The following is an 11,235-nucleotide window of genomic DNA, read 5'->3' as shown; positions in this document are numbered from 1 at the left end:
TATAGAACCCTTTGGTGCAGTACTCTCAATTGATATACTACTTAATATAGCTGTGTGGGTTCGAGTCTCAGATTCGGCTAATGTGGGTATGTGAGAAAGCTTGCCAATAGCTTCTTGTGGGTTGGTGGTTCTTTCCGGGGTTTTCCCGGGTTCTTCCTCCACCATTAATACTGGTCGTCATGTATAGCCTGAAAAATAGCGTTAAACTCTACAACAACAACAATTTAATATAGCACTCTATGGTGCAGTACTCTCTATTGATATACTACTTATTACAGAACCCTATGGTGTTTTGTTGTTGTTGTAGGGTTTAAGGCCATTTTTCAGCACACAATAGGCTATACATGGCGGCCAGTATTAAAGGTGAAGGAAGAACCCGGGAAATCCCCGGAAAGATCCACCGACCCACAAGAAGCAAATGGCAAGCTTTCTCACATACCCACATTGGCCGAATCCGAGACTCGAACCCATGCAGACAGAGGTGAGACAACACTGATCCGAAACGGAGAGCACTTTAGACCACTTGGTCACTCGGCGCCCCCCATATGGTGCAGTACTCTCTATTGATATACTACTCATTATAGAACTCTTTGGTGCAGTACTCTCTATTGATATACTACTTATTACAGAACCCTATGGTGCAGTACTCTCTATTGATCTAATACTTATTATAGAACCCTATATTGCAGCTCATGGGCATTTTGTTCATTGTTTAATAAAAAATGAAACATTGTTCTTTTGCTTATTTTATTTACTTTCAATTGCTTTTTCATCTGTTTCTTTGACCAGCAGACATGCTAAACCCCTAGTGAAATACGAGCATGATTATTACTAGGTGGCTGAAAAGAAAAATACAAGTATGAGAATAAAAAGTGTAATCTATAAATTATATGCCATAGTTACAAAACACTGAAAAATGTATTTATTAACCCATGTGGATTAGTACCAGAATACAAACATCAAACATATTGACAAATTATTATATACAACACTCACTTTAACTAGTCTACATCTAACTTCCGCTGAATGATTATAAAATCCACAAAGTTCTGCAATGAGCATGATGATGTGGTAAATCTGAATGCTGTATTACATTACTCTCATATTCTTTTATCTTAAAATTTGTAAAGCGTTACTCATTTGTCATTTTTTTATCACATATCTTTGAAGTTTAAAAAGATCTCTCTCCTCAAACATTTCTCAGTCATATAAAATCCACGAGTCCAATCAATAAAGCCTGTTCACATGCATCAGGCACCATTTTTTTAATGCACAGACTGGCTGCTATCAAAATATATTTAAGAAAAAAATATAAATATATGAGAAAAGCTATTCTTATGCAGCAGTCTTCTCATTTAGATTATTTTCAAATTTATATGATGTGTGGCATTAAGGGGATGATAAAAAAAATGACAAATACAACTTTTTATTGGTTTATTCATTATAATGTACCAGAAAAAAACATAATCCATATTCAAACAAGCACAATATGTAATTAGGGGAAAAAAAGCATAAGGATTATGCCAAAGGTGTGATGGTTGATATATATTGACTAGGCAGGCAGTCCAGATATTTTTCTTTTCAATTTTGCGTTTCCTTGCCTAGTAATTTTACCCAACCACTCTTATTTTCTATTTTGAGTGTTGTGTGAGTGGAGTTTTGTATTTGTTAACTGCTAAATGCATCCAACAAAATCACTGTTGCAAACATGCCAAAACCTAGGGAGGTGTAAGTGTAATCATTACTACTCTATGTGGCAAAAAAGTGTAATCAGAGCATAAAACGTGTAAACTGTATATTATATATTCTCCGATGTTTATAGTGAGGGATTAAAGAGATGATAATTAAAACGACAATCACATTGGATTGTTTTATTTTTATGTTTTTAATTAAAAAAACATAATCAATACACAGGCAAGCAAATAAAGTACTAAGGGAAGAACATTGTGATGATTAATTCAAAATCATAATGGTTGGTATGTATCATTTTGCATCAACTCTTAATACAGTGTATATCTTAATAATTTACAGAAAGTTACGTCATAAATATTTGGAAAAGGCTCTTAATCCTAAGAGTCTGAATGACAATTGAATAGGTACAAAAAAAATTAAAACAGTTCATGTGCAGTTCATGTACCAAGTCCTGATCACACCATAATGGTTTTGTTTCTAGATTCTAGTTAGGGGCCACTGGCCCTAACGTTGAATTTGACTATTTTTGTGGAATATTTTCCCTCTGGATATTTATCTGCCTTTTGCCAATTTCATTTAATTTATTTATCCAATTTTTTCAATTATTTGTGTTGACAAATTTTGTATAACAGCTTGTGTGCATTTTTATTGGTGTTATTGTTGTTATAGGTTCAATGCCATTTTTCAGCACAAGATAGGCTATACATGGTGGCCAGTATTAATAGAGGAAGAACCCGGGAAAACCCAGAAAGAACCACCAACCCACGAGAAACTACCGGCAAGCTTTCTCACATACCCACATTGACTGAGCCTGAGACCTGAACCCATGCAGACAGCAGTGAGATGGCAGTGATCCATAACAGTGAGTGCTTGAGACTGGTGGCAAACTCCATACTCAGGTGGACAGAACATGGGATACACAAAGGCTGGGCATTTCTCAGTTTACCAGAAAATGGAGATGACCCAAAATGAGGATGGAGACTGTTTCTACCTTCATGACAATAGAACTTACCATATGTTTCTGGAGGTTTTCATCCAAATAAAGTCAGCTCAAGACTGATGTCAATTTCATTCCTTCCTATGGCAAGTCAATCAATTGTGCTGTCTCAAATTCAGTGGAACCATGCATTGACTGAGTCCATAATTAGCCTGAGCTTGCACTTCTGCACAACAGATAGACCTTGGAGATTACAGTTTCAAATAATCTCCACTGTCTGCTTGTTGATTAATGACCGATGATTTCATCCTTCTCAGGGTCTGATGGTACTTTCATCATGAGCAGAGAAGACAAAAGAGGAAGTGGTTGGATAAATGTAACCCAAAGCCTCTCACAAACAATGCTGACCACTCATTTTGTGGAAACAAAGCAATTCAAAGATGGCTGAAATGCGTAATATGGCAACCACAACTAAGATGTTTGCGGGCAGTTGAGGTGGCAAGTCAAAGACAGGAGTTGGGAGTCTTGAGGAAAGAGAAATCCCATTTCTTGCCCTCTCTATTAGCCTGCCTTCTAAGCTGAGTGGGTTGTTTTCTCCTTACATCTTAACAGGTTTGAGACTGATTGAGTGATTGGCATTAAATGACCTTATCTCTTTGTCCATGATTGTCGCTTCAATGAGATCACAACTGACTGCACTCAAATGACTGCTGACAAACTCAGTCTTAAAAGTGTCCAAATGAGTCTTTTACTGGTAAGACGAAAAAGTTGCTGGTAATTGGCTTGCTGAAAAGGAAGTCTTACATATCCTAATGTCTAGGCAGCTGGTCTGCAATTTCTTTAGTTTTCATACATGCCAACCCTGAGAGAGGGGTAAGAGTAATTTTAGCTGAAATGTGTCAAAATAGCATAATCTGAGCATAAAAAAGTGTAATCTATATAATATAGCTTAAATACAGTATGAAAAATGTAAATTATTTTTACTACTAACCAGGATATGCTTTCAAAATTCTTGGCAAAAATTGGCAAAATCCATGTGGATTAGAACCAGAAAACAAACACACACAAAACATACTAACAAATTACTTATATTCAACATTCACCTACTCTACAGTCTAACAATTAACTGAATCATCATGAAAATTGGGTAATGATTATGCCAAAAATGCAAGGGTTGGCATGTATGAATTTTTGGAAGACTGGAAGATGTAAGGAATGACTCTCCACCTCCTTGTCTAAGTCTACTGAAGCTTTGACTTTATAGGATTATGAGGCAGTAGGCATTCCAAAACCAGCAACACCAGTAAATTTCTTGTACCACAACCTTAAAGCTGTACTTAGTCCTCGCTACATAATTAGTTAAATATTCAGGATTGTCCTCAATGTGTGGCTTATCCTGAACCAGCTCTATTTCCATGTCCAAGTAAACCTGGATGGTGACAGAAGCAGAATATCTGTCATAACTGTATGTGTCACAGTACTGCCACAATGGTCAAGCTATTAACATATGGCTAACTGAATCCATAGGACAAATTAGCTATACAGGTATGGATGGCTGATATAATGGTCAGTATGGGGATGGTTCAGACAGCTCCAATACCAGCTGTGTTGCTGTCAAGTGAAACACATGGATCTATCAGTAAGATTCCCATAATTTTACGCATTCAATGGCCCCACTGGGCATGAGCTTTGGATGAATGAATAGCTGGATGGGCAGCTGGAATGGCAATGTACAGTATTCTTCATTATGATTAATGGATAACTAAGATCCAGTAAAAACTTCAGATACCCAGACTTACATGTCTAAAGGCCATTCTTGGATATGCAGGGGTACTTATGCCCACTGTTAGCCTAAAAATGGGGTTCAAAATTATCTAATGACCTGCCAATCCTAACAGGACCTCAGTAAGGCAGCTGATCTTTTGCCTTATGTTTTAACTGTTTTCAGTAGAGTGTAACAAAATAGCATGCACTGCTACTGTAAAATTGGAAAACATGTATTTAAAAGGTTCGGTATTCAAAACTGATGCAGCGATGGTAAAACATTGTTCAACAAAAAATCTATACACGTAGACTTTATTTACCTCTAGTACAGTTGCACAAACTCAGTTCCAAACTCTATGTAGCTCAATGGCTTGTAGCTATGTCTTAACTTGATGTAATTCCTTGAATTCACTTTTCATTTCAAATGACAGCAGCAATCATATCTCCCTCCATGAGACATACTCAAATCAACATGTCTGGTAAATGTAACTGTTGCCCTTCCTGCTTTTATTCACAAGTATCTGAATATTCCTTTTTATTCTTCAGTACAGACTATTAACACTTTACAAGAGGCTTATTTTCCCTTTCATCTTAAACATTTATCATTTATTGTGGATGCCATTTTTAAAAAATCTATGATCAACAGTTTGATCATGCAAATGTTTTTCATGAAAAAATATGTGCATTGTCTGAGGTAATACTGTAAAGTTAGTCTGGTTTTCTGACAAACTACGCTATATCAATATGAAACCTGGATCCAAATCACATATGGATGAGCCAGTTATCCAGATTTTAAAGCAACATATTTCTGTAGCTTTTGCTATTATTTCTTAAGTCCATACTTTAAGGTGTCATTTTCATAAGACTTGTGGCAAAATCATTATGGCTGACAGGTCTGTAATGAAGTGTGAGATGGATGTATGGGCAGAACATAAATTTAAAAATTGTGTTGTTACCTCCTGCACCAGGCAATACATCTGTAGTTCCAACAATGCCACATAAGACTGCAATGATGGCAAAAATGTAGCACCTTGCTACTCCAATTCTGCTGATGCAATGGTGGCAGATGGTGTCATACTGAGGGGGGTGGCTGGGGCCCATGGGGCAAAAAGAACTCCCTCTCTCACTAAATTCACAAATGATTATGTCTTAGAGTGGATACTCAAAATGTCTCGATTGTTCAGTGTGACATTTTACTTGAATTGTTTTTAATGTCATCCTGCAGGACATCTTACCAAATATTCTCTGACCAGACTGTGTAATCTGTGCTGATGAGGGATGTCATGAGTGTCCTCATTATCCTTAATCTTTTCACATTTGGGACATATCATCACTCTTATACTGAAATAACAAACACAATGAAAAGTGTATAAATTAACAACTTCAACATGCTGACGAGTTGCAAAACCAATACTTATTAAGAACCATGAGAGGAAATGTTGGAGCAGAGATGGATAGAATAAATGAAGTCAATGAATCTAACAAATTCGCAGAAAAATTTGTTAGAATCAAATAAAGTACACCACCTGTAGTCGATTCCTTACTACACACTAAAAACCCAAATTCTAGGATGGCTGACTGAAAACAAGAGATAACACAGGATTTTTTAGAGGTCTACAGTACGATGTCGCTAGTACTGTAGAGAAAGCTTCAAACTAGTGACTCCTGGCAGCCTCTATGGGAGATAATGTGAAGGAGTTACTGCCCTTGATCTATATAAATACAGACTAAAATGAAGATTTGTCTTTTGTGATGAATGGATTCATTTGGTAGCAAGCTTATTTTCTTAATGTTGATGTAATCAGGGAATTATCTGAAGAAGGCTTTCAAGGGTCCAACTATTTTGGTAAATTATGTGTGTGTATGACCTTATTCCACATTTTGTGGGGCAGGTAAAATTGTAAAAATAATATACATTCATGTACTAAGTAAGTTAGCACCCTCCACAAATGGTTATCCAGGAGTAAAGAAGAATGAATGGTTGAGATACAAGAATACTGTACATACATATATGACAGGCATGTGTAGCTTCCTCCTCGGCACTGTCAGGATAGCACTATCTTTAAATGTACCCGTAAGTTAAAACATTAGGTTGCTGGTTGGATAAAACCTGCAGGATGTACATTACACATGCCTGGGATAATATTTTGTAAGTGATGTTATTAATTCCCATGGTAATACAAAAGCTCTCTACTTCACTAAGGCAAAACTCTAAAGATATCATTTTTATGAGAATCAAGAGGGTAAACATTCTCATTCTAAACAGCAAACATGAAGCACTGACACCAAATTATATTAGAACACCAATATCTGTAACCAGTGTATGATAACATAAATGAACTTGATAACCCCTAAAGTGCTGGTTTAGCATCTGAAAAGATTTCTAGATATGTAACATGTGCATGGACAGTTTACAGCCTTTTTCAAGCCTTTGTTTTGCAAGGATAATGTCTATCCCATCCATAAACAATGTCAAAAATTTCCAGCCTTCTCTCAAGGACTGAATGGAAAATATCCTGCCTTCTTCCATGAACAGGATGGAAAGTGTCCTGCCTTCTTCCATGGACAGGATGGAAGATGTTATACCTATGATGACACAAGCATTATCCAGCCCATCATTTCCTGGAAGTTTCTGTGGAAAAAAGCAAAGAAATTGTCCAAATACTCCAGAAATTTATCCATGGGCAGCATTTACATGAGAAAATTCCTGGAATCTATATGGATATTGTAGAGCCAGTTCACTAGAAAAAAATGAGACATGCACACAGGTAACGTGAAGTAGGCACAAATTGAGAAGTTTCAGTTTGAGGTGAAATCAAAATAATCCACAACTTTCTCAGATTTTGAAGCATTTCTGCTGTCCAGACTTAGATTGGAGTAGCTGGTCTCAGCATCAGGTTTTGTGGAGGGAGAGCTCTTGTTGGAGAAGTCAAAGTAATCAATAGCACTGGAAGCCGAGTGAGCCCTTTCTGAGGGTTTCCGTGACTTCTTGCCTACCATCTTCCAGCCCTCTCCCTCTCCCAACACCTTGGTAGACAATTTAGCAGCCTGGGCAGTTTGCCTGGGAATAGAAACAAAAACAGTAAGTGCTGTATGTAATAATTCTACAGTACAACCTCTTGATTAAGACCATTAAATGAATTGAGTAAAGGTGATCTGAACTGGGAAATAGTTTGATTTCTGAGGATAAATTTAGTCCATTTACAAAACCAGTGAGAATAGCCTAACATCATTGTAACTGAAGAGTGGTCTTGCACCAGGGGTGATTGCATGCAGATCATTAATCAAATTTTTCAGACAATTCTTGCTACTAAGATTTGTGTGCAAAAAAACAGATTATTTTTCCTGCGCATTTTGTCTAGAAGATTACATCTTGCTTGTGTCTGGTGGAGGCATCCAACTTATTTAATTCTGGTTGGAAGTAGGTCAGGTAAACTAAGTTATATTATATCCTTGCCCGATATTGTTTTGCTGTCTACTTTACAAATAAAGAATACTGACTGAAATTGTGTTCATGGATATAATGCTGTTGGAGATAAGTGTGAAGAAAGGTCTAGCTGTGTTGAATACACGTTTCCAACAGTGTTATTTTTTCACTAAAAGCAACATCCCTCATTTTACGTATGCACCCACTGCAATGGCAATGGTGAAAACAAAATGATGGACCTCAAGGAAGCAAAATTTGATTCTTAATGCAGTATGTTTGTATGGAAAGCACAATTATTTTGACCTAATCAATGCTAGTTCATAACTAGAAACTTTACACAAGGCAAGAGAGTAGCAAGAATACAGATCTCTGGGAGAAATAAATATTAGCAGATTCTGGTTATCTGCTGGTCTCTGGCCCAACCAGAAGAAATACAAAACAGGGAAGCCAGAACCTGCAAGTCAAGCCCACAATCAAGCACTGCCTGAAAAACTTCAGCCCAAACTTACCATATATACTCATTTATAAATCAATGATGTTTTACTGACAGAGTAGGGGTCTTACAAGCACAACACCAAAATTTTTATCAATCTAGGGGTAATATTGGAATCTTGAGATGTTTGTCGTATTTACAAATACAGTCAATTCAAATATTTTTCATGCCATGCATTGTGTTTATCAGTTTCATGACAGTATTCATTACACAATACTTGTATCTGCAGTTATTGGATTGTAATAATTTGAAAATATTACTGGTAAATTAAATATTATGCACTGCTAAGTGAAGTGTCCATCGATATTGTTTAACATGGGTGTTTACTAGCAAGTATATTGCTTCCATTTTTGTACAACCTGTATATATTTTGTGTTTTGCTGTATAAACACACTGTGTTTGATGCAATCAAAGTTTTGATTTAATTCATGTTTTCATGTTCCATAGCTGAATCTAAAACCCAAGCGATATTTCCCAAGTTATCTGCCACTGCAAGTGGGCTGATAAGCCCTAGGTTTATAAAGGCAGCAATGACGTTTTCAAGATGACATTCCTTTTGATCTAGCTGCAAATTGGATACTTAGTCAGTGCCAACAAGTGTCCAGCAATTCCCTGTGCACATTTGACACTAATCTCTTTGCACCCTCCAGGTTTTCCATGTGACAACCATTTGATTGAGATGCCACGCATTTGATACTTGTTCACTGCCAAGTAACGGAATGTGATTATTTGAATTAGATGTGACCTTGCTGCACAAATAACATGTGTTCAGTTGCATCCTTTAATACATTTCACAGACTATATTACTGATAAGTCACTGAGAGAACCCAAGCTTAGTCCCCACATATGACAATAAAGACAAGGAATCAGAGTTGGATGATTTTTTTTAACCACAAGATGCTGATGGAGCATTTAAAAATTTCATTTAATACCGGTATGCGACTATAATAGAATTCATGGACTTATCATATAAACTGATTTAAAATGTCATACATTAATGATTTCTATTTATTTTATTAAACAAAAGATAGACAAAATTTAAATTGTCAATTTAATTGTGATATATTCTACTCAATAATATAATTGTATTTTACACTGGCTTTGTCTTTATTTTTCCTATCTATCCATCCACTCTGGCTTGTTTATTTTTCCAAAGTGCAACTCTGACTCACTGAGGACAAGTTACCAATTTAAACATATCTGACTTGCAAAATACACTCGGAGTTATAGGAGGATCAAAGAGATAGGAGCTTTTTGCAGCCTAAAAGGGTGGTGCTTACTTATGATCGAGTATATATGGTAACAATTTTGAAGATGATGCCATCTAAAAAGTCACTGATGTATCTCACTTTAAAACTAACACAAGCCTGACAAAAAAAGCAGGAAGGGCATACAGACATCTGATCAGCACCATTTTAAGACTGGACCAATATGACATTAAGAAGTTTTCTGCTGAAAGCCAATGCTGATATCCATTCTGAGTAACAATAATAAAATCTCCACAATGGCTATAATTGTGGCTATGTAAGATATCAGATAGCACCATTTCCGTTTAGGACCAACTAAACTGCATAAGAAGTCTTTTAAAACACAGTCTTGATATGACCGTGTATCTTAAGTACTCATAACAAGATTGTCAGAATGGCCATTGTGGTGTCCATATTCGAGATCAGATCGGCACCATTTTCATTTACTACCAACATCATAATGTGTCTTTCAGCAAAAACCCAATTATATACACCATGTGACTACCCATTGAGAAGTATCAATAATTCTCAAGATGGTCACTGTGGAGGTCATATTCTATGCAAAAAGTGGCACAGATTTCATTTAGGACCAGCTAGAAGTCGTAAGAAATCTATGGTGAAAACCCTATGTCAATATGACTTTTCATCCAAGAAGAATAGCAAGAGCAAGATTTTAAAGATGGCTGCTGTGGTAGCCAGACATTTCATTTAGGACTAAACAACAGAAGCCTATAAAAAAAAACCTATGTTGATATAAAGGTACATTCAGGAGGAGTAGCTATAACAAGTATTTCAAGATGGCTGCTGTGGTTGCCAGACAGGATGTGCAAGTGGCATTTTATTTGGGACTAACTAGACATCATAAAAAGTCTTTTGTTGAAAACCTGATGATATGACCATCCATTCAGGAGGAGGCAAGATTTTAAAGATGGTCACTGTGGTGACTATTTTGAATGTCCAGGCAGCACAACGTTCATTTAGGACCAACCAGACCATGGGATGAATGCATGCGTAAAGTTTCGTGGCAATCTTCTCAGCAATTTAGGAGACATAGACCGATATAGTGATAGCTATATCCCCTCATATTATAAACATTAAAAATATATAAACTGAAGAATCATGAATAGCGTGTGGCACATCTGGGCTATGATGTGTGCTACGTTTCAAACAAACATCTAAAACGAATTTTGAGTTCTGTCCTGGAAAGAAAACTGTGGATCATGAATAGATATATGGCAAGAAAAAATGAAAGAAAAAACAGACCACAAAAAAACAGATTTGTGTTTGTACAAAATGTATGGCTCACTGAAGACCAAAATATTGTAGCCCTGAAAGTTCAAAAAAAATTGAACTTGTTAGAAAAATTGCTATTATGACATTAAAATCTAATACGATTGTGTACTTATGCAAAAAAAAATTGTCAAACTTACTTCTTCATACACATCTCCCTTGTTAAGTTGCTCCCTGATAACTCGCAAACCCATTTATAACATGGGGTCAGGGATGGCTCCCATTTTTTAAACCAGAAAATACCCTAAAAACTGAGGCCTATTTGTTGAACTCGATCAAACTGGGTAACGGAAACTGATGTATTGCTCGTTTTATTGTCAAAAACGGTAGATAGGACCTGGAAATTTTAATCAACACTTTGAAATATCAAATTTAAAAATAAGTC

General features: G+C 36.3%; 1 protein-coding gene across 2 annotated transcripts in view; it reads right to left on the bottom strand.

Moving 5' to 3' along the window:
- Positions 1-1,420: 1,420 nt before the first annotated feature.
- The window catches only part of LOC149779472 (transcriptional repressor NF-X1-like), a 90,456-nt gene continuing 80,641 nt past the window's right edge, over positions 1,421-11,235 (bottom strand). For both annotated transcript variants that reach the window (XM_089940161.1, XM_089940160.1), the window contains exon 22: positions 1,421-7,454. In XM_089940161.1, the coding sequence (XP_089796287.1) occupies positions 7,193-7,454 (262 nt within the window). In that variant the 3' untranslated portion in view covers positions 1,421-7,192. The remainder of the gene's footprint in view (positions 7,455-11,235) is intronic.

This window comes from Sinohyriopsis cumingii, chromosome 17 (assembly GCF_028554795.1).
Source record: "Sinohyriopsis cumingii isolate HCF-2022 chromosome 17, ASM2855479v2, whole genome shotgun sequence".
NCBI lineage: Eukaryota > Metazoa > Mollusca > Bivalvia > Unionida > Unionidae > Sinohyriopsis > Sinohyriopsis cumingii.
This window is presented reverse-complemented; position numbering and strand designations above follow the sequence as displayed.